The sequence below is a fragment of the Oncorhynchus kisutch genome, linkage group LG21 (genome assembly GCF_002021735.2).
Source record: "Oncorhynchus kisutch isolate 150728-3 linkage group LG21, Okis_V2, whole genome shotgun sequence".
NCBI lineage: Eukaryota > Metazoa > Chordata > Actinopteri > Salmoniformes > Salmonidae > Oncorhynchus > Oncorhynchus kisutch.
Window position 1 is genome coordinate 5,610,660 of NC_034194.2, and position 20,624 is coordinate 5,631,283.

The following is a 20,624-nucleotide window of genomic DNA, read 5'->3' on the forward strand; positions in this document are numbered from 1 at the left end:
AAAAACTAAATCACACACACACACAGCTTGGAAGGAGGGACATATTGGGGTGCGTAGACACAGACAGTGCCTGCAATAGTTTGCTTTGTTCGATCTAAAAAAGAACCGTCAGACCTAGAGTTCTGAAACTTTAGAAACCTGTTCTAGACCTCAGGTCGATAGTGCGTGGTGAGTTACTTGGCTCTAGAAGGTTCTCGGACCGAGAAACAGCCTCGTACATTTGCAATGACTTCAATTCATTTTGACCATTACGAAAATGACGACATTTAGAAAAGTCTCAGAGACGCAAGACTAGGTGCATTGCGACCGCCTCGGCCCATATAGACGGACCCCAACGTTTCTGTCCGATTGCTCATTCAAGGACCCCGTTGCTCGGGCACCAAATGACCTATTGAGCCGAAACTTGGGATTCGGGGTCGCCTCATGCTAACCCTACACATAACATCAGAACTGGACCCGCAGCTAGAACGTAACTACGTGTTTTACATTTTTATTATGGTTTGAACAGAAGTCGTTGTGAATTTTGGGCCAGCTCTGTAGTATGTGATAGTTGGCTACTAAACGAGTTGGAAAAATTCAGAAAGTATTCATAAACCTTGCATTTTTTCACAATTTATTACATTACAGCTTTATTCTAAAATTGATTAAATTGTTTTTCCTCATCTAGCTACACACAATACCCCATAATGACAAAGGAAAAAATATATTTTGTGAAAATGTATTAAAAACAGAAATATCACATTTACATACTAAGTATTCAGACCAATCCTTTATTCAGTACTTTGTTGAAGCACCTTTGGCAGCGATTACAGCTTTGAGTCTTCTTGGCTAAATTCTGTCAGATTGGATGGGGAGCGTTGCTGCACAGGTATTTTAAGGTCTCTACAGAGATGATTGATCGAGTTCAAGTCCAGGCTCTGGCTGGGCCACTCAAGGACATTGAGAGACTTGTCCCAAAGCCACTCCTGTGTTGTCTTGGCTGTATGCTTTGGGTCGTTGTCCTGTTGGAAGGTGAACCTTTGCTCTGAACCTTTCAGGGTCCAGTCGGAGGTCCTGTGTAGTTTGGAGCAGGTTTTCATCAAGGATCATTCTGTACTTTGCTCCGTTCATCTTTGCCTGGATCCTGACTAGTCTCCCAGTTCCTGTTGCTAAAAAACATCCACACAGCAGGATGCTGCCACCACCTTGCTTTCACCGTAGGGATGGTGCCAGGTTTCCTCCAGATGTGATGCTTGGCTTTCAGGCCAAAGAGTTCAATCTTGTTTTCATCAGACCAGAGAATCTTGTTTCTCATGGTCTGAGAGTCCTTCAGGTGCCTTTTTGGCAAACGAAGCGGGCTGTCGTGACTTTTACTGAGGAGTGGCTTCCGTCTGGCCACACTACCATAAAGGCCTGATTGGCGGAGTGCTGCAGAGATGGTTGTTCTTCTGGAAGGTTATCCCATCTCCACAGAGGAACTTAAGAGCTTTGTCAGTGTGACCATCACGTTCTTGGTCACCTTCCAGACCAAGGCCAAAATGCAAAGCTGTCATCAAGGCAAAGTGTTTCTATTTGAAGAATCTCAAATATAAAATGTATTTTGATTTGTTTAACACTACAATGTAGAAAATAGTACAAATAACGAAAAACCCTTGAATGAGTAGGTGTGTCCAAACCTTTGACTGTTACTGTATATATAAATAATATATCATAGTTGGTACAGTTTGAATGAGTAATTTGGTGACATTTTGTACAATTTAAATACTCTAGAGTTTTATGTTGTGAGTGTTAATTGTTTTTTGATAGTGAGTGTCTTTACACAATGGGAGACAAAATTGGTGTTATTCCTATCGACAGGAATGGGTGCTTTTTGTATGACATTACATGCAGTCTGTAGATCGGCTATAGTTGGTTCACAGAGGAGTCAGTACATCACAGTGTCATCAGCATAAAATAACCAATAGCATTTATATACAATGTGAATAGTCACACGACCTGCTAATACATTACTCTGATTGCAGTAGGATTGGGAAACTGAATATAGTTTTCAGTGTACTGAATGTGTGCTTGTCTCACCTTTTTCCAAGCTCTATCATATACCCTGGAACAGTCTTCCAGTGAATCTTGGCCTTCAGAGTGGGTCTGGACCCAGGCAGATGTGCAGTGGCAGTTTTCATTGACATCTCATATGACTGACACTCAGCTCCCCATCTAAGGTGCATCTAACATGAAAAGGAGAACACTTATGAAGCCATCACATTGAATAACATGTCTTGTTTCTCCAATCCCTATTGAGAGATATCTCTTCCCACCTTGTATCTACACTATTTAGAAAAAAAGGTTTGAAAAGGGTTCTGCCCCTCTCCTGATACGAGAACACTTTTGGATCTCATATGGGGACAGCCGAAGAACCTTTTTAGGTTCTAGTTAGTACCTTCTTTTCTTAGTGTACTGCCTATTACCTTCAGGGTTGGGGGGGTAAACAGATTACATGTAATAAGTAACATGTAAGGGATTACACAAATTGGTAACTGTGATCTGTTACGTTACCAGCAAAAATGTTTTAATCATATTACAGACACTTTTGAAAAACTAGATTACTTCGAGGATTACTTTTAAATTCAGAAAGGATGTTTGCAAAAACATATTTGGCAACTCTCTGTTTTTAAATGACATTCAAATCAGCATTGAAAAAATGCTCAAATGTAAGTTTGTTCCACCTGAGTGTCTGACCACAAGCCAGAGACCACTATGATGACACACCAAATGTGTTGGATGTGGGAATGGATCGTGGGAAAAGAGCAGGAATAGGCTTATACAGTATATCTACATGATGTATTGTTACACCATGTAGGAGCAAGGCACTGTATAGTCTACAGTCCAAGATATGTATCCAATGGTGTGACTACTGCTGGCATACAAAGATTATCCAACTTGAACAAATGCTTGGAGGTAAGGATAACAACAGTTTTGTAGTCTATGGCAAAACGGATATCAATTATTATTAATATCTACATAGCGCATTGATGCGTGTTTTATTGCTCAATATAAATCATGCTGATAAGAAAAGAAAATACATAGGCCTAATGGCCACATGCTCAAATTCACACACTTTTGATAGACTTAAAGGGGCAATATATATTTGCTACATCCATTTTTGGACTAATAAATCCATTGATTCTTGATTAATAAAACTTTTAAATGCCTCATGAGCTTAGTTTAACTGTCACACTCCATAAGAAACCAAAATATAAGCTTGTTTTTCTCCATTGTTTGTAAACATTGTAAATGTAAACAAACAAGGTATATATACAGTGGGGATATAACTCCCTCCCACTGTATATATTTTTATTTCACCTTTTTTTAACCAGGTAGGCTAGTTGAGAACAAGTTCTTATTTACAACTGCGACCTGGCCAAGATAAAGCAAAGCAGTGCGATACAAACAACAACACAGAGTTACACATGGAATAAAACATGCAGTCAATAACACAATAGAGAAAAAAGTCAATAAACAGTGTGTGCAAATGAGGTAAGATAAGGGAGGTACAGCAATAAATAGGCCATAGCGTTGAAATAATTACAATTTAGCAATTAAACACTGGAGTGATAGATGTGCAGAAGATGAATGAGCAAGTAGAGATACTGGGGTGCAAATGAGCAAAAAAAAAGAAATAACAGTATGGGGATGAGGTAGTTGGATGGGCTATTTACAGATGGGCTATGTACAGGTGCAGTGATCTGTGAGCTGCTCTGACAGCTGCTGCTTAAAGCTAGTGAGGGAGATATGGGTCTCCAGCTTCAGTGATTTTTGCAGTTCGTTCCAGTCACTGGCAGCAGAGAACTGGAAGGAAAGGCGGCCAAAGTAGGAAAGTGGCTTTGGGGGTGACCAGTGAAATATACCTGCTGGATCACGTACCAAGGGTGGGTGCTACTATGGTGACCAGTGAGCTGAGATAAGATGGGTTTTTACCTAGCAAAGACTTATAGATGACCTGGAGCCAGTGGGTTTGGCGATGAATATAAAGCGAGGGCCAGCCAACGAGAGCATAGAGGTTGCAGTGCTGGGTAGTGTATGGGGCTTTGGTGACAAAACGGATGGCACTCTGATAGACTGCAACCAATTTGCTGAGTAGAGTGTTGGAGGCTATTTTGTAAATGACATCGCCGAAGTCAAGGATCGGTAGGATAGTCAGTTTTACGAGGGTATGTTTGGCAGCATGAGTGAAGGAGTCTTTGTTTTGCGAAATAGGAAGCCGATTCTACATTTAATTTTGGATTGGAGATGCTTAATGTGAGTCTGGAAGGAGAGTTTACACTCTAACCAGACACGTAGGCATTTGTAGATGTCCACATATGCTAACTCAGAACCGACGAGAGTAGTGATGCAGGACGGGCGGGCAGGTGCTGGTAGTGATCGGTTGAAAAGCATGCATTTAGTTTTAACTGCATATAAGAGCAGTTGGAGGCCATGGAAGGAAAGTTGTATGGCATTGAAGCTCATCTGAAGGTTAGTTAACTTATTCGGGCTAGGGGGCAGTATTAGGAGGTTTGGATGAATGAGGTGCCCAAAGTAAACTGCCTCTTACTCAGGCCCAGATGCTATGATATGCAACTAATTGGTAGTATTGGATAGAAAACCCTCCACAGTTTCCAAAACCGATAAAATAATGTCTGTGAGTATAACAGAACTGATATGGCAGGCAAAAACCCGAGGACAATCTATCCAGAAATAGTTTTTCAGCTCACCACTGATTATAATGGCTGGGAATGGGAATATAAATGGAACACCTCCCAGATTGCAGTTCCTAGGGCTTCCACTAGATGTCAACAGTCTTTAGAAAAATGAGATAGAATTTGTAGTTTTTCTAAGTGGCTCCCATTTTGGCTGTCTTGTTTGTTGCGCGTTCCAGTGAGGGCATGCACTTTGTTATTTATCTCCGGTAATGTTATTCTCTGTCTTAAGTTTATTGTTTATTTACATAATAGGGTACCTGAGGATTGATTAGGAACATTGTTTGATATTTTTGGAAGAAGTTTATTGGTAACGTTTGGGATTCATTTGTATGCATTTTTAACCCCTATTAACTCCCCATCCCGGGTGCGGGAACGTAATCATCGACTGACACTAATTAGCATAACGCAACGGACATAAATATTCCAAGAAAATATTCGTATTCATGAAAATCACAAGTGAAATATATTGAGACACAGCTTAGCCTTTTGTTAATCACCCTGTCATCTCAGATTTTCAAAATATGCTTTTCAGCCAAAGCTAGACAAGCATTTGTGTAAGTTTATCGATAGCCTAGCATAGCATTTTGTCCAGCTAGCAGCAGGTAACTTGGTCACGGAAATCAAAAAAGCAATCAAATTAAATAGTTTACCTTTGATGAGCTTCGGATGTTTTCACTCACGAGACTCCCAGTTAGATAGCCAATGTTCCTTTTTTCCAAAAATATTATTTTTGTCGGCGAAATAGCTCCGTTTGTTCTTCACGTTAGGCTGAGAAATCGCCCGGAAATTGCAGTCACGAAAACGCAGAAAAATATTCCAAATTAGCTCCATAATATCGACAGAAACATGGCAAACATTGTTTATAATCAATCCTCAAGGTCTTTTTCAAAGATCTATTCGATAATATATCCAGCGGGACAATTGGTTTTTCAGTAGGACCGATTGGAATAATGGCTACCTCTATATTTTATGCGAGAATCACTCTTGGAGCCATCAGGTGACCAGTTGCGCAATGTAGCCGGTTACGGTTATTCTTCAACATAAATGTGTAAAACTACGTCACAATGCTGGAGACACCTTGGGGAATACGGAGAAAAAGTAATCTGGTTGATAGCCCATTCACTGCTCAATAGGGACGAATTGGAACGCAGAGCTTTCAAAAGATGAGTCACTTCCGAATTAGATTTTTCTCAGACTTTCGCCTGCAATATAGTTCTGTTATACTCACAGACCATATTTTTACAGTTTTGGAAACTTTAGAGTGTTTTCTATCCTAAGCTGTCAATTATATGCATATTCTAGCATCTTGTCCTGACAAAATATCCCGTTTACTACGGGAATGTTATTTTTCCAAAAATGAAAATACTGCCTCCTAGTCACACAAGGTTAATGAGCGAAACCAGTGGATTACGGAGTCAAGCGCGCCAATGGAACAGACTTTTTGGGGAAATAAAGAAGGAATTTATCAAACAAAATGACCATTTGTTATGCAGCTGGGACCCTTGTGATTGCAACCAGATGAAGATCTTCAAAGGTAAATTATAAATTTTATCCCTATTTCTGACTTTCTTGACTACTCTGCTCGGTTGGAAAATGAGTGTAATGCTTTTGTGTGCGGTGCGCTGTCCTCAGATAATCGCATGGTGCCGTAAAGCCTTTTTGAAATCTGACAAAGCGGCTGGATTAACAAGAAGTTAAGCTTTTAACTGACACTTGTATTTTCATGAATGTTTAATATTAGAATTTTTGTAATTTGAATTTTGCGCTCTAGAATTTCACAGGATGCTGGCCAGGTGGGACGGTAGCGTCCCAATGATCCACAAGAAGTTTTAACACAGTGTCCAAAGAAGGGCCAGAAGTACACAGAATGGTATCGTCTGTGTAGAGGTGGGATCATAGAATCACCAGCAGCAAGAGAGACATCATTGATGTATACAGAGAAAAGAGTCGGCCCGAGAATGGAACCCTGTGGCACCCCCATAGAGAATGCCAGAGGTCCGACCTAGTAGTTGGTGAGCCAGGCGAGGCAGTCATTTGAGAAACCAAGATGCCGATAAGGATGTGGTGATTGACAGAGTCGAAAGCCTTGGCAAGGTCAATGAAGACAATTGCACAGTACTGTCTTGTATTGATGGTGATTGTGATATCGTTTAGGACCTGGAGCATGGATGAGGTGCACCCATGACCAGCTCGGAAGTCAGATTACATAGCGGAGAATGTATGGTTGGATTCGAAATAGTCGGTGATCTGTTTGTTAACTTCGCTTTCGAAGACCTTAGAAAGGCAGGGTAGGATAGATATAGGTTGGTAGCAGTTTGGGTCTAGACTGGGTCTAGAGTGTCTCCCGCTTTCTTATCTTTGGGGATCTTGGGGTTGGGGGTTGCATTGTTTTTGATCTTGGGGTTGGGGGTTGCAAAGGGGTTGCAATGGGGTTGCAATGTTTTTGGCTGATAATTTTAGAAAGAGAGGGTCCAGATTGTCTAGCCCTGCTGATTTGTAAGAGTCATCAGAACATCAGCTATCTGGATTTGGGTGAAGGAGAAATGGGGTAGGCTTGGGCAAGTTTCTGTGGGGTGTGCAGGGCAGTTGACCAGGGTAGGGGTAGCCAGGTGGAAAGCATGGCCAGCCGTAGAAAAATGCTTCTTGAAATGTTCAATTATCGTGGATTTATCAGTGGTGACAGTGTTTCCTATCTTCAGTGCAGTGGGCAGCTGGGAGGAGGTGCTCTTATTCTCCATGGACTTTACAGTGTCCCAGAACTTTTTTGGAGTTTGTGCTGCAGGATGCAAATTTCTGTTTGAAAAAGCCATTCTTTCCTTTACTAACTGCGTGTTTATATTGGTTCCTGACCTCCCTTAAAAGTTGCGGGGGCTATTCGATGCTAATGCAGTATGCCAAAGGATGTTTTTGTTCTGGTCAAAGGCAGACAGGTCTGGAGTGAACCATGGGCTATATCTGTTCCTGGTTCAATTTTTTGGGGAATGAAGCGTACTTATTTAAGATTGTGAGGAAAGCACCTTTAAATAATTACCAGGCTTCTTCTACTGACAGAATGAGGTCAATATCCTTCTAGGATACCCGGGCCAGGTCGAATAGAAAGGCGTGCTCGCTGAAGTGTTTCAGGGAGCGTTTGACAGCGATGAGGGGTGGTTGTTTGCATGCAGACACATTGGTTGAAGACAGCAGAGGTGAATTTGGAGGGTTGGTTGGTTAGGATGATATCTATGAAGGTGCCTGTGTTTACGGATTTGGGGTTGTACCTGGTAGGTTCATTGATAATTTGTGTGAGATTGAGAGCATCATGCTTAGATTGTAGGATGGTCGGGGTGTTAAGCATGTCCCAGTTTAGGTCACCTAACAGCACAAGCTCTGAAGATAGAGGAGGGCAATCAATTCACATATGGTGACCAGGGCACAGTTGGGGGCAGAAGGTGGTCTATAGCAAGCGGCAACGGTGAGAGACTTGTTTCTGGAAAGGTAGATTTTGACCTGGATAATAAGACAGAGCTCTGCAGCCTATCTCTGCAGTAGATTGCAACACCGCCCCCTTTGGCAGTTCTATCTTGTCGGAAAATGTTATAGCTAGGGATGGAAATTTCAAGGTTTTTGGTGGACTTCCTAAGCCAGGATTCAGACACGACTAGGACATCCGGGTTGGCAGAGTGTGTTACAGCAGTGAATAAAACAATCTTAGGGTGGAGGCTTAACATACATGTTAACATGCATGAAACAAAGGCTTTTTACGGTTACAGAAGTCAACAAATGAGATCGCCAGGGGAATGGGAGTGGAGATAGGCACTGGATTAACCTCTACATCACTAGAGGAGCAGAGGAGGAGTAGGATAAGGGTACGGCTGAAGGCTATAAGAACTGGTCGTCTAGTACATTTGGAACAGAGAGTAAAAGGAGCAGGTTTCTGGGTGCGGTAGAATAGATTCAATGCATAATTTACAGACAAAGGTATGGTAGGATGTGAGTACAGTGGAGGTAAACCTAGGCATTGAGTGATGATGAGAGAGGTATTGTCTCTAGAGACATCAATTTAACCAGCTGTGGTCACCGCATGTGTGGAAGGTGGGACAAGAAGGTTAGCTGAGGCATATTGAGCAGGGCTGGAGGCTCGACAGTGAAATAAGACAATGATCACTAACCAAAACAGCAATGGACAAGGCATTTTGACATTAGGGAGAGGCATGCGTAGCCAAGTGATCATGGGGTCCAGTGAGTAGCTGGGCGGGCTGGAGACACAGCTATTCAGACAGCTAGCGGGCATGGGCAGGCAGGCTAGCAGATGGGCCTGCTCGTGCGGTTACGTTGGCAGACCAGTCGTGATGGATCAGCAGGGGTCGATGTAGTAGAAGGGTCCAGGCCAATTGGCAAAATAGGACCTCTTCAGCTAACAGTCTGGTATGCTCTAGACAGCTAGCGGGCCATGGCTAGCAGATGGAAAATTCAGGGACGTCGTGACGGAGGAACCTGTTGAAAAATCCCCTCAGGCGGATTACGTCAGTAGTTCAGTTGTGATGGATTGGCGGGGCTCCGCATCGGCAATAAATTGGGGTCCAGGCCAATTGGCAAAAATAGGTATTGTAGCCCAAGGAGTGGCTGATGGAATTGTTCAGCTCGCCGGGAGATGGGCCTAGCATAGGCGAGCTCCAGGCTAATTGGTGCTTGCTTCGGGACAGAGACGTTTTCCAGGAGAAGCCAATCGGATAGCAGCTAGCTAGCGGGAATTATCCAGGTTAAGAGGTTCAGAGCTTGTGGTAGGAATCCGGGGATATGGAGAAAAAGTCAGATAAGCTCTGGGTTGAATCGTGCTGTGCAGACTGGCAGGAGTTGTCCGGGCTAAAGGTTAGCTGATGACTGCTAGCAGTGGCTAGCTGACTACTAGCTAGGAGCTGGCTAGCTTCTGTGTGGGGTTCTGGTTCTCAATTAGGGAAAATAGCAGATCCATACCACTATGGGTGAGGCGGGTTGCAGGAGAGTATGTTGAAGTTGGGTTTAAGAAAAATATCAAAAATATATTTGAAGAAAAAATATTTAAATATACGTATACTGTATATATACAGTATATGTATACACATGGGACACGACAAGACGAAGAAAAAAGATGCCTGACTGGTACGCCATCTTGGATTCTGTATAGACTTATAAGATGCTAAAAACAATAATTGTGATATCATGGATGGTCAGCCCTTGCATCCATAGCTCTGTCTATTAATCTGAGAGTGGTTATATTTCTCAAGGCCCCTCCGTCAGCTTTTTACCAAAACAGAGGCGGGGAAACAGTTTTGTTATTGCTTCATCTGTGGATTTGTCCTTTAAACAGCTGCATATTATCAAGATATCAAAGGTTCACCAACAAAAAGGTAAATAATAGGCCTTTTGCAAATGCAGCACATGGCATTAATTATTCACATGTAAATAGCACTTTTCAGTAGCGCTCAAAGCCTGCAATTCCATGAGCGCAGCATTTATTTTTCAACTCGACTCAATGAGCCCACCATGACCACAAAATAATTAACAACAGAGTAGGGATAGCTAAGAAGTTTTGGGGTGATGCTCAGGTAAAACCTTTCCAGAAACAAGTCTCTCACTGTTATCTCACTCACTCACTCACTCTCACTGGTCATCCCCAAAGCCAACACTTACTTTGGCAGCCTTTCCTTCCAGTTCTCTGCTGCCAATGACTGGAACGAATTGCAAAAATCAGTGAAGCTGGAGTCTTATATCCCCCTCTCTAACTTTAAGCATCGGCTGTCAGAGCAGCTTACCGATCACTGTACCTGTACACAGCCAATCTGTAAATAGCACACCCAACTACCTCATCCCCATATTGTTATTTAACCTCTTGCTCTTTTGCACCCCTGTATCTCTACTTGCACATCATCATCTGCACATCGATCACTCCAGTGTTAATGCTAAATTGTAATTATTTAGCCTCAATGGCCTATTTATTACCCTATCTTCCTACTCTTCTACATTTGCACATGTATACATATATTTTTCTATTGTGTTATTGACTGTACGTTTGTTTATATGTAACTCTGTGTTGTTGTTTTTGTCGCACTGCTTTGCTTTATCTTGGCCAGGTTGCATTTGCAAATGAGAACTTGTTCTCAACTGGCTTACCTGGTTAAATAAATGTGAAATAAAGAAATATTAACAATTTGGCTAATCTATACTTCCATATTTCCAAGTCGTATACTTGAAGATCATGGAGTATATAATTTATTGGACTGACTGGAATTGTGATAGACTTTGGTTTTCCATGTAAAGATATAATTTAATCGTATTATTATATGTAGTAGAACGCGATGGGTTTGAAGAAGCCTACATAACCAACCCATAAAGTAAAATTGAACATCCATATATGGCCAGCTATGTAAACTTTAACATTGATTAGTCCTGCAATAGATGTTGTTCAATTGGTAACATACATTTTTGTCTTCTTCTAATGCCTCTTAAGGGGAAAGTAATCTCAAATTAACTCAATGTAATAAGATTACGTTACCGAGTTTGGCTAATCCAAAAGTTAAATTACTGATTACAATTTTGGACTGTTAACTATTAACAGACTACATTTAGAAGGTAACCTACCCAACCCTGATTACCTTTAGCTGCTCCTGCCGGACCTTATCCACATTTGCATCTGTGCACAACTTCCAGTTGGCCTCCGCCCCAATCTGAGACACGATCAGCTGGGTGTTGTCCATCTGGGCAGCAGGGGTGTAGAAAGCAGCTGCTTCGTAACCCTCTGGATTTGTGTTGCCACTCATGGCCAGAACCTTGATGGTGAACACTGGTTCAGAATTGCCATTCCAAGCCTGAGGAGGAGTACAAGAAGGCACAAAGGTCCTTATACTGCCATCACTGTTTTGTAAACACAACTAGGTTTCAGAGTGAAAAACATAATACTTTCGTCATGTCTGAAATAATTCAGACAGTGATAACACTGTCTTTGAATATTGATTGATATGAATATATCCCCCTTAAAACAACAACCACAACAAAAAGTAACAGTATTCAGTGGTACACTTCAGCCATAGCCCTACCTCAGAAGCAGAAGCTTCTTTGGCTTTGAAGCTTGCTTGATGAGATGTTCTGCTGCTTGAGGAACTAGTGGAGTGATGGCAACTCTTGGTTGCGTACTGCAAACACAAAAATAGAGTAGAAATGGTCACATGCTGTATGAACTTAGCAATGTATGTGTGCAGATCATGACAGTACAACCATGACCAAGTACCTTGGGAAGCTTCTGCAGGGTGTCAAGCAGGTTGCGGACACTAACTGGGTACTTGGTTGGGCTGGCGTTCATCTCAATGTGAATCTTGTCAACAGGTTTGTTGGACTGGACTGATAATGAAAGAGAGGAATTCGATTTTAATAGTCACACATATGAAATCTAATGAGGCTTGTTATTGTTGTAGAATTCCATTTCCCTTTCAAATGTTGGTGCTTTATTGTGAAAGAATGAAAGGCGAAGATAGATTAGAGGAATGTATATAATAGGTCCAGTTAAGTAAGGTGTAAGCAAGGACTGAACCCTGCCACAGGGCTGATGTACAGTCTGGGGTCGACAGCACAAACGGTGGACCAGTTCCTTGCACATCCAATAAGGCTCAATAAATGACGGTCCAAAACAATGTACAAGAAAAAGCCTATTACGTCATACTTTATACTTGTATATGCTGATACCTGGTTGAATTGTACATGCAAAGTTGGTGTATCCCAAGAAGTAGTAAAGGGGGTATTCATCAATGTAGTGTGATCTCGTTGCCTCAAACTCAACACAGAAATCTGCCCCATAGATGTTAGCCTCTGCACACACCTTTACTTGTGGATGGTAAATGTCAAATTTTACAATCTATTTGGCAAAAAAGAAAGCATATTAGGAGTGCACACATATCTCTCTTACTTTGCGTGTAATAATCTTTGCCTTGGAGAGTGATTGTACCTTTTGTCCAGAGGTCAAATATCTTTGCTTAGGTGGCTCTATATCCTTATTAGCCTCAACAGAGTCAGGCATCATTGGGGTCATTTTAGCACGTGATGGCTCCTCAATATTCCTTGAGACCGCATATACGTCAAACCTATTGTAACAAAAAGAAAACTAGCATCTGTTAAGTTACTATCCATTGCGACACTTAAAATATTGTTTTTGACAGGTCTAATGAAATGTGAGAAACATACTTGACTGAGAAAAGTTTAGTCTCCTCTTTGCAAGCAGGAAGGTCAATTTCAAATGTTTTTTGTTTGACGTTCATTTTCATGCTGAATTCCCATGGTATGGCAAGTACTGTTTTACTCTTCAGTTCCGCACCACACTGGAAAATGTCAGTGTTTATCCCATGGAAGACAAATTGGTCCTTTGAGAAACTGCAGCAAAATTACATATAGAACACAATCAGTTATATTAGCATTGAACAATAATTGAGCCATGAAAACACTCTGTAAAATGAAGCCATTGATATGGGAGGGTTCCTCATAGTATTGTTCTTCTTATAATATGATGCAACATATTGAATAAATACTTGCCGAGGCCTGGAGGGGTCCAGCTGTGTAAGCCGCTGCCCTCAGTGCCTCCAGATCACACTTACTTGGTAGTTCTGCAAGCAACCCATTGCTCTAGCACTACCTCTCTTTCTCACTATCCTTTACAAGAAACATACAAATATGCAAGTTTGACTGCCCCAGCTACCAAAACATAAATACATATTTTACCCAGCAAATCCATCAGTCTCTAGTGAAACATCTGAGGTCAACAGTTGTCCCAGGCGATCAGTCAGTGGTGGGCTGATTGCAGCCTTAGCTACATAAGAGAAAATGTTTGCATTTTATTGATTTTGTATATATATACACATTTATTTAAAAAATGGTATTCTGCATTGTAATTCAAATGGCCTTGGTATTCAATGTTTACCATTGACGGTAATGGTTGTTACTGTGTTATAATATTTGCTGATTTCCAGTGGGAGACCAAGGGAGGTGGCTTGGATGTAACGGGTCTCAAACATAAGGAAGGGCTTGGTCCAGTGCCATGACATCCCATTCTGAAGATTTTCAATCATACTCCAGACTGGGCTCTCTTTGCCTGCAGATGGACTGACAGTCTGCATGGAGATACCGTGGCAGAAGAGCACAGTGTGTAACAGCTTATTGAGACCACAGGAAATGTGTATCATGAGGTTTTGTTATTGCCCAGAGTGGATAGAGAGGGACATGATGTTATACTGAGTAACATGCAATACTTGATTGACTAGAAATCTCACCTTGATAACACTCTGAATTAAGTCATTGTTCAAATCCGCGAAGAAGAACTCTTGACCAAAGATTCGTGTATAGGCAGACAAAAGAGGCTTATCCCCGGGCAATGTCTTCCAATCTTGCAGCTGAAAGAAGATGATTCAATAGAACAAAGTTGAGTTTGAAGGGATGGTACAGTACATTTGAGGGTACTTTCTTAATGCCCGCAACTGTGCAGTATGCGTTTTGAAAAGTCATGAACTCACCACTTTGAATATGGCCTCGAAGTCAACGTAGCTGAGATGGCCGTTAAAAACTTGAATGTTCTGTCTAAACAGTTCCTTAATTCCGTCAGCACGGAAACCAAGCTTTATGACAGAAACAATAGTCAAATAATGTTTTACTTCAGCATGAAACTGAACAAGTACAAAACAATTAATATGAACATTACCGATTACCTCCACAAGTTGTAATATTTTGCCAATGAAATGGAATTTCCCTTTAGTCACTATTTCTGTTGGGATGTAGCTTGCAGCATTTTTCAGCATGAAGATCTCAGTGGCTGTACCAATCAAGAAGTCGTCTGGATATTCAAGAGATATGTGGTCAGTCAATGTTTTTGCGAAGAAAACAGTTTCCTCAGCCTTTCATATACTGTATGTTCTCAAAGTAAACCCATGCCGCTTACAGGTGTTTTGAACTTACCATTAAACCAATCTAGGTGCATGGCTTTGCTGTAGTGGTAACTGACACGACCAAATTTAGGGGCCAGGATTTTCACAGCGACACTGCAGGCTGTTGAGCTTTAACAAAGATAACAAAACAGCCACAGTTTAAATGCAAAATCAGAAGCATTGACACAACAAATTTGACTCTGCCCTGACAGAAACACTCACAGGAAGTGGTTGTCCGGAGTGCTTGATTTGGCAATGCTCCCAATGAGAGAGTAAGAAAAGCTAGCCACATGCATGTCAGCCTCTTCCAGTAGGAATGCAGTCACTGTAGACACCAAAGCCAAAGGTGGCTTAGTTTCAAACAGAATCATACATGCCAGCATGCGGATCTCAGTGGGAAGGTGCCTCTGCACAAACAGGCTCACTGTGATGTCCTGGACCTGAAAACACATACGTAAGACATACAGTAGCTAAAGTCATATTATCAAAGAGATTAGACTGGGACTAATACAAAATCCGACTGTATGTCAACTGGTCATCATTTTGTCTGATATAAAGTCAATTTAGTAAATCAATAGATACTCAGTTGCATATTTTTCAATGGGGTCTTTAATTAATTTTCATTTGGGGAATTGACTTGATATCATAAAGTGAGTGGGTCGAAATGTTATTGACACCAATTTAACTCTGACACCAGAACCACAATATCTATGACCGACTTCCTAAATATTATCACCTTTTTAATTTTTTGGTTCGTATTCTGGAATTCAGATTTTAGTTGTGAATGTGTACACAATGAAATAAACTGAACTACTGCTACTACTAGTACTGCTACTACTACTAACGCTGTGGGGGTCTCTGACTGCCAGGTGTCTCAGAGACTGCACGGCTGCACTTAGCACACGGGCTGGGAGGGTCACAGGAGTGGCAGACACTCCGGGGAGGAAGCGCCTGATGGTCTTAATGCTGGAGGGGTGGCCTGCATTCCCAATGGCCTTCAGGGCTAGCACCATGTCCAATTCATTGTTTCTCTTCAGGCCATCGATCACCAGGTCCAACAGGGGCTGTTTGAGACGGACGTGTCACATCTTGAATTCTGTAATCTGCAGTGATTTGCAGCTAATATCTATTCAGAAAGAGTCTGAACAACAGCAAAACTACACAAGATTATCAAAGCAGTAGTCATACCATTCACAATACCATCTTCTGCCATATAACCAGAATAAACTGGAACATAGATTATGCATTTGGTTTCTTTACCAGTAAGTAATGCAATGGTAATTGAGCCAATTACCTGAACAACTGCCACCGGACAAGACCGACCATACTCATAGGTACAGTACCTGTAGACCAGTGATCCATAGGACAACACCACAGTGTTCCACAGCATTGGGTGGGACTTACTGAAGGGCATGGACAGAAACTCCTACAGAGGGACGATTGATTATGAATCACTCTGAACACATCACATCGACCACAAGATTTTGTCATCTAGCGTAAAAAATATAATGTTAAATGGCCCATAAGCCCATGTAGGGAATATGTACTCTTTGTCCTTCTACTGTATAACAATAATACCTCCTGTAATGTAGTCAACATTATGCCAAAATCCAGTCTGTGTATTAGTACGGTGGGATTCCAGTTCCATGTTTTACAGTAGCCAGACAGTGGGAGTGATATGCCATGTGTACTATGTAATACCAGCATATTTACTTCTGAGTAAAGTTAAACTAAAGTATACGAACGCCCCAACCACAATTCTTATAAACATATGCAATTTAAATAACTGTATGTTACACCTCCAACCAAGACAATCACCTTGGCCATCTCCATCAAGTCAGTCTCTGCTGCTACATGATTAAATGCGATCAGAAGTGTTTGTCCAGCCTCGTTGGCTGATACATCACCGGCATTGAATCTGTTCTTCAGGAATTTGAGGACTCTTGCATCTGCAACTTCAACAATCGTGTCCAAAAGCCACCGTCTGACAAGAGAGAAGGATGACAATAAAAAAAAACTTTGTAGCAAACATAGAAATGTTTACCATGGCAACCATAGAATGTTTAAATTAATATAAAAATATGCCTATATATACACACACTACCGTTCAAACTTAGAAATGTCCTTGTTTGAAAAACACATTTTTTGGTCCATTAAAATAACATAAAATTCATCAGAAATACAGTGTAGACATTGTTCATGTTGTAATTGACTATTGTAGCTGGGAACGGTAGATTTTTAATGGAATATCTACATAGGCATACAGAGGCCCATTATCATTTTAGAAGGCTAGTTGATCATTAGAGAACCCGTTTGCTATTATGTTAGCATAGCTAAAAACTGTTGTTCTGATTAAAGAAGCAATTAAACTGGTCTTATTTAGACTAGTTGAGTATCTGGAGCATCAGCATTTGTGGGTTTGATTACAGGCTCAAAATGGCCAGAAACAAAGACCTTTCTTCTGAAACTTGTCAGGCTATTCCATGCGAGAAATTGCCAAGAAATTGAAGATCTCGTACAACGCTGTGTACCTCCCCCTTCACAGAACAAAGCAAACTGTCTCTAACTAGAACAGAAAGAGCAGTGGGAGACCCCGGTGCACAACTGAGCGGGAGGACAAGTATATTACGGTGTCTAGTTTGAGAAACAGAGACCTCACAAGTCCTCAACTGGCAGCGTAATTAAATAGTACCCACAAAACACCAGTCTCAACGTCAACAGTGAAGAGGCGACTCCGGGATGCTGGCCTTCTAGGCAGAGTTGCAAAGAAAACGCCATATCTCAGACTCGCCAATAAAAATAAAAGATTAAGATAGGCAAAATAACACAGACACTGGACAAAGGAATTCTGCCTAGAAGGCCAGCATCCCAGAGTTCCAGCTACAATAGTCATTTACAACAATAACAATGTCTACACTGTTATTCTGATCAATTTGATGTAATTTTAATGGACAAAAAACAAGGACATTTCTAGGTAACCCCAAACTTTTGAACGATTGTGTACATACAGTAAAACATATACATTTGATTATAAATTAAATAAACATGAATATGCACCTGTGTTCATCATTCCCTGAGAGCTGTTTCCACAGAACCTCGTGGTTTTCTAGCGATGTCACACGCAGGAGTTGGAAAAGAACAACAACATCCTCACTTGTTGCACTGTCCGTCTGGTAGATGTTCGCTTGGGCCAAACGTTTGATCATGTCTGCAATCTGTGAACAACAATGTGGTTGCATTTGTTTGTGGCATATCACGTTAGCAGTAAATAATCATGAGCCATAAACATCTTCATGACAGGGTGAGGAAAAAAACATTTTTAGAGCAAGTTTTGAGTATTATTGATACCATGTTCTTTACCTTGGGCACTGGATCATCCAACTTCTTCATCAAAATGGGGATTTGGGCCAACACTTTCACAAACTTGTAAACTAGATTCCCTCGGCTAATCATGGGACCAACAGCAGGGGTCACCACTGTGTCAGTTACACTGAGCAGCACAAGCTCTTTCCTAAAGGAGAGTCAACAAGAATAGCACCTAACACATACAAACTTTGGCATCCTGGTGAGTATGCCTCACTATAGCCCCAGGGCTGAGAACCTCTCAGTGAACCTCTTCGCTGCACTTCATCTAAGACTGTGTTTACAGGGAGCCAAATTCTTATCTTTTTTATCAATATTTTTTCTTTTGACCAATTAGATCAGCTGTTTTGCCAATAATCGGGCAAGAAATCTGAATTGGGCTGCCTGTGTAATCGCAGCCCTATAACTCATGTCTGGACATCTCCTCCTGGACATTCCTTCACATAATTTAGTGTTAGGCTGTGTTTTCACTGCGGAAGCCCAATTATTGGCAAAAGATCTTATTGGTCAAAAAAACAATTAGTGGATTTCATCAATTATCAGAGTTGGGCTGCCTGTGTAAACGCATCCTTAGTGTGTACATGGCAAATAAACCACATTCACCTATTATTCTGTATGTTGGTGTTTAGTCATTACGCCTCTAACCGTGTCATCTCTTTCAAGTCCTCCAACTACAAGGTGGTTCTCATTTTCAGACACCCAATTTTATATAGTGAAATGAAAGAAAACAATGAGATTTGCCATACGTGGCTTGCAGTTTGGAGTTCCCCCCTTTCACGTTGAATGGGGAGAAATGCTGGCGCTCCAATGCGTGAGCCTTCTTGATCAGGCCTCCGTCAACTGTTGGTTTCACTGTGTAGACATATCTCACTGTTGAAATGACGGAGTCACCTCTCTAGATACAAAAATTATTGAAAGTGAGTGACTGTTAAAGTATACTATTTACCTCGATGGTCTCTGTAGTATTGGCACTGTATACTCGTTTAAATAGAATTGTGCATGTTCACATATAGGTCTATGGATTGGAAAGACAAACCTCTTTGGAAAGTTTGTTGTCGACAGCAAGTGCCATTCCTCTGTAAATGGCTGCCTTTTTTTTGCAGTTATTAATGTCAACAATTTGGGTGACCGACAATTCTTGGGAGTTGGCATCCTCCTCATTGGCATACGTACTCTGGCACAATCCATGGATCCCGAACTGATAACAAATACATAGAATAAACCTCACATTAACAGTGCTCTCTGCAATTTCTTTACAGATGAAAATGCAATATAACGTAAGCATTGTTTATGTAAAACCTGTTTTAGTTACCTCCTCAAGCTCATACACTCTTTGGGTGGTCTTGACTGTGACTTGGAAGAACCCAAGTATGCCTCTCACAATATTGACGATGGTGTCAGATATTTCAGCAGAGGTGCGAATGTCACCAACCCGTCCCTTGGCGTACTCGAACATGAAGGGTTTGCTGAGCTCGGCAGCAATCCGTTTGGTAAGCTTTGGTGAGGTATCAAATGCATTCTTCCCTGGGATGCCATTGAACTCCTCGAAGTTCAAGTTTGAAACCTTAAAACAAGAAAATATAATTGGATCACCAGGTAGAATTAATTGCTTAGTTACGATTAAAAAACGTTTTTCAAAGGAGTTTGTTTAAATTCCCAGGATATTGACACATTTTATGTTCATCAAAAGAAACGTAGATCCTTAAAATAACACATGCAGTATATTTCTCTTCTGAAAAATTAGGTAAAGGTCTATGAAGTACATTGCATTGGTAATTTGTATTGAATGCATACCCGGAGAAGGAATGTTTGTGCAGACACACCAATGATCTTGACTTTGCACACAAGTCTCACACCAGACTCTGCAAGGTTTGGCATGCCACGCCCAATATTCACCATTCCCTCATATCTGTACTCATAGGTTTTCTTAGGGTTCAAGCCAGGCTCTACAATACATCATTGAATTATAATTATTCATGAAAACATGCTCATTTGAATGTAGGGTTAGTTTTAAATGATACATTTCAAATCACTTGATAAAGAACTCACCATAACTGATATGTGCACATGCTGAAATGAAGAAATGAAAAAATAATCAAAAATTGTCATAAGTAGCTAATTAAAATTATTTCCAAATGTTTGTTTCTCTGCACACTTACCGGCCAAGGCCACAAGGTGACAAAGAAGGAACCCCCACATGGTGAAATCCAGGAGTGGGATCCTGCAGATCAACGTTTCCTTTTATATGCAATGCTGTGTTCTCAATGACTAAACGAGTACATGACCCAGTGTCTGCACAGCACATCTTTGGCATCAATGAGGGGCATAAAGTAACAAGGGGGCAAAGGTATGTCAGACGAGTGTAACCAGTGACGTTGACAGTGGTCAGTATGACATGGAAAAGGAGGACATTTCAGGAAAAATAAACAGTGATCTAAAATGGACACTAATAATCAGTGCTTTGTGAAACTCACATATTGTATATTACAAAGAATGGTTTAAAATTCAACATCTTTGACCTTATTTGAATGCACAAAGTGTGCTGCTTGCACAAATAATATATTCACAGGATGTACACAACATGTACACAACATGTCCATGACATAGACTAACCAGGTGAAAGCTA

General features: G+C 41.1%; 1 protein-coding gene across 2 annotated transcripts in view; it reads right to left on the reverse strand.

Annotated features, from left to right (window-relative positions):
• The window catches only part of vtg3 (vitellogenin 3, phosvitinless), a 45,574-nt gene extending 25,315 nt beyond the window's left edge, over window positions 1-20,259 (reverse strand). For both annotated transcript variants that reach the window (XR_004204735.1, XM_020455451.2), the window contains exons 1-25: window positions 20,158-20,259; window positions 20,048-20,068; window positions 19,793-19,944; window positions 19,311-19,562; window positions 19,035-19,196; window positions 18,745-18,893; window positions 17,996-18,146; window positions 17,693-17,850; window positions 16,454-16,619; window positions 15,930-16,061; window positions 15,481-15,699; window positions 14,858-15,075; window positions 14,667-14,764; window positions 14,420-14,544; window positions 14,228-14,329; window positions 13,988-14,107; window positions 13,639-13,828; window positions 13,440-13,527; window positions 12,909-13,094; window positions 12,673-12,808; window positions 12,414-12,582; window positions 11,962-12,071; window positions 11,771-11,866; window positions 11,330-11,542; window positions 2,056-2,201 (exon numbers count right to left, since the gene is read on the reverse strand). Coding sequence is in view for 1 of the 2 variants with exons in the window: in XM_020455451.2 (XP_020311040.2) it covers window positions 2,056-2,201; window positions 11,330-11,542; window positions 11,771-11,866; window positions 11,962-12,071; window positions 12,414-12,582; window positions 12,673-12,808; window positions 12,909-13,094; window positions 13,440-13,527; window positions 13,639-13,828; window positions 13,988-14,107; window positions 14,228-14,329; window positions 14,420-14,544; window positions 14,667-14,764; window positions 14,858-15,075; window positions 15,481-15,699; window positions 15,930-16,061; window positions 16,454-16,619; window positions 17,693-17,850; window positions 17,996-18,146; window positions 18,745-18,893; window positions 19,035-19,196; window positions 19,311-19,562; window positions 19,793-19,944; window positions 20,048-20,068; window positions 20,158-20,197 (3,599 nt within the window). In the remaining variant the exon portion in view is untranslated. The remainder of the gene's footprint in view (window positions 1-2,055; window positions 2,202-11,329; window positions 11,543-11,770; window positions 11,867-11,961; window positions 12,072-12,413; window positions 12,583-12,672; window positions 12,809-12,908; window positions 13,095-13,439; window positions 13,528-13,638; window positions 13,829-13,987; window positions 14,108-14,227; window positions 14,330-14,419; window positions 14,545-14,666; window positions 14,765-14,857; window positions 15,076-15,480; window positions 15,700-15,929; window positions 16,062-16,453; window positions 16,620-17,692; window positions 17,851-17,995; window positions 18,147-18,744; window positions 18,894-19,034; window positions 19,197-19,310; window positions 19,563-19,792; window positions 19,945-20,047; window positions 20,069-20,157) is intronic.
• Between the last annotated feature and the right edge of the window lie 365 nt (window positions 20,260-20,624).